The sequence below is a fragment of the Echinococcus granulosus genome (assembly GCF_000524195.1).
Source record: "Echinococcus granulosus chromosome Unknown EG_S00714, whole genome shotgun sequence".
Classification (NCBI taxonomy): Eukaryota; Metazoa; Platyhelminthes; class Cestoda; order Cyclophyllidea; family Taeniidae; genus Echinococcus; species Echinococcus granulosus.
This window is the reverse complement of record NW_020171088.1, coordinates 1-1,343: the sequence shown is the minus strand read 5'-3', so window position 1 is coordinate 1,343 and position 1,343 is coordinate 1. Positions and strand designations below refer to the sequence as shown.

The following is a 1,343-nucleotide window of genomic DNA, read 5'->3' as shown; positions in this document are numbered from 1 at the left end:
GACAGCATGCGGGAGCTGCTGATCTTGAGTGTGCTGCTGGGGGCCGTCCTTGGCCATGAAGACTTTGTTGGGCACCAGGTGCTCCGAATCTCTGCAGCTGATGAAGCCCAGGTACAGAAGGTGAAGGAGCTGGAGGACCTGGAGCACCTGCAGCTGGACTTCTGGAGGGGCCCAACCAGGCCTGACTCCCCCATCGACGTCCGAGTGCCCTTTTCTGGACTCCAGGCTACCAAAATCTTCCTAGAGACCCATGGCATCAGGTACGAGACCATGATTGAGGACGTGCAGTCGCTGCTGGATCAGGAGCAGGAGCAGATGTTTGCCTTCCGGTCCCTGTTCACCTCCACCGAGTCCTTTAACTACGCCACCTACCACACCCTGCAGGAGATCTATGACTTTATGGATATACTGGTCGCTGAGAACCCCCAGCTTGTCAGCAAGATCAAGATCGGTGATACCTATGAAAGTCGTCCTATTTATGTGCTGAAGTTTAGTACAGGAGGGAACAATCGTCCGGCCATCTGGATTGACACGGGCATCCATTCCCGGGAGTGGGTCACCCAAGCCAGCGGAGTCTGGTTTGCCAAGAAGATCACACAAGACTATGGCCATGATGAAGTTTTAACTTCTGTTCTTAACACCATGGACATCTTCCTGGAGATTGTCACCAACCCTGATGGTTTTGCTTACACCCAGAGCACGAACCGCCTGTGGCGCAAGACCCGGTCCCACGGTACAGGCTCTATCTGTGTTGGGGTGGACCCCAACAGGAACTGGGACGCCGGCTTTGGGTTGACTGGAGCCAGCAGCAACCCCTGCTCAGAGACTTACCACGGCAGTTTTGCCAATTCTGAAGTGGAAGTCAAATCCATTGTGGACTTTGTGAAGAACCATGGGAACATCAAGGCCTTCATCTCCATCCACAGCTACTCCCAGCTCCTCCTCTATCCCTACGGCTATAAAGAAGAACCAGCCTCCGACCAGAAAGAGCTGGATCAGCTAGCCCAGTCTGCTGTGACGGCCCTGGCCTCTCTGTACGGGACCAAATACAAGTATGGCAGCATCATCAAAGCAATTTATCAAGCCAGTGGAAGCAGCATCGACTGGGCCTACAACCAGGGCATCAAGTACTCCTTCACCTTTGAGCTCCGCGACACTGGGCGCTATGGCTTCCTCTTGCCGGCCTCCCAGATTGTCCCCACGGCCCAGGAGACGTGGCTGGGACTTCGGGTCATCATGGACTACACCCACAGGAACCCTTACTGAAAACCGACCTTTTGGCACCCTCCTCTTCTTCCTCTCTGGCCCCATCCAGGCACCCAAATAAAGCTTGCATGTACAAG

General features: G+C 54.6%; 1 protein-coding gene across 1 annotated transcript; it reads left to right on the top strand. All coding sequences in view use genetic code 11, as the record gives it.

Annotated features, from left to right (window-relative positions):
• Window positions 1–100: 100 nt before the first annotated feature.
• EGR_11281 (Carboxypeptidase A1) lies at window positions 101–1,266 on the top strand (the record flags this gene model as incomplete). Its single annotated transcript, XM_024500522.1, has 2 exons — window positions 101–111; window positions 168–1,266. The coding sequence occupies 2 exons, from the start codon at window positions 101–103 to the stop codon at window positions 1,264–1,266; spliced, it is 1,110 nt and encodes a 369-aa protein (XP_024345064.1).
• Window positions 1,267–1,343: the final 77 nt, after the last annotated feature.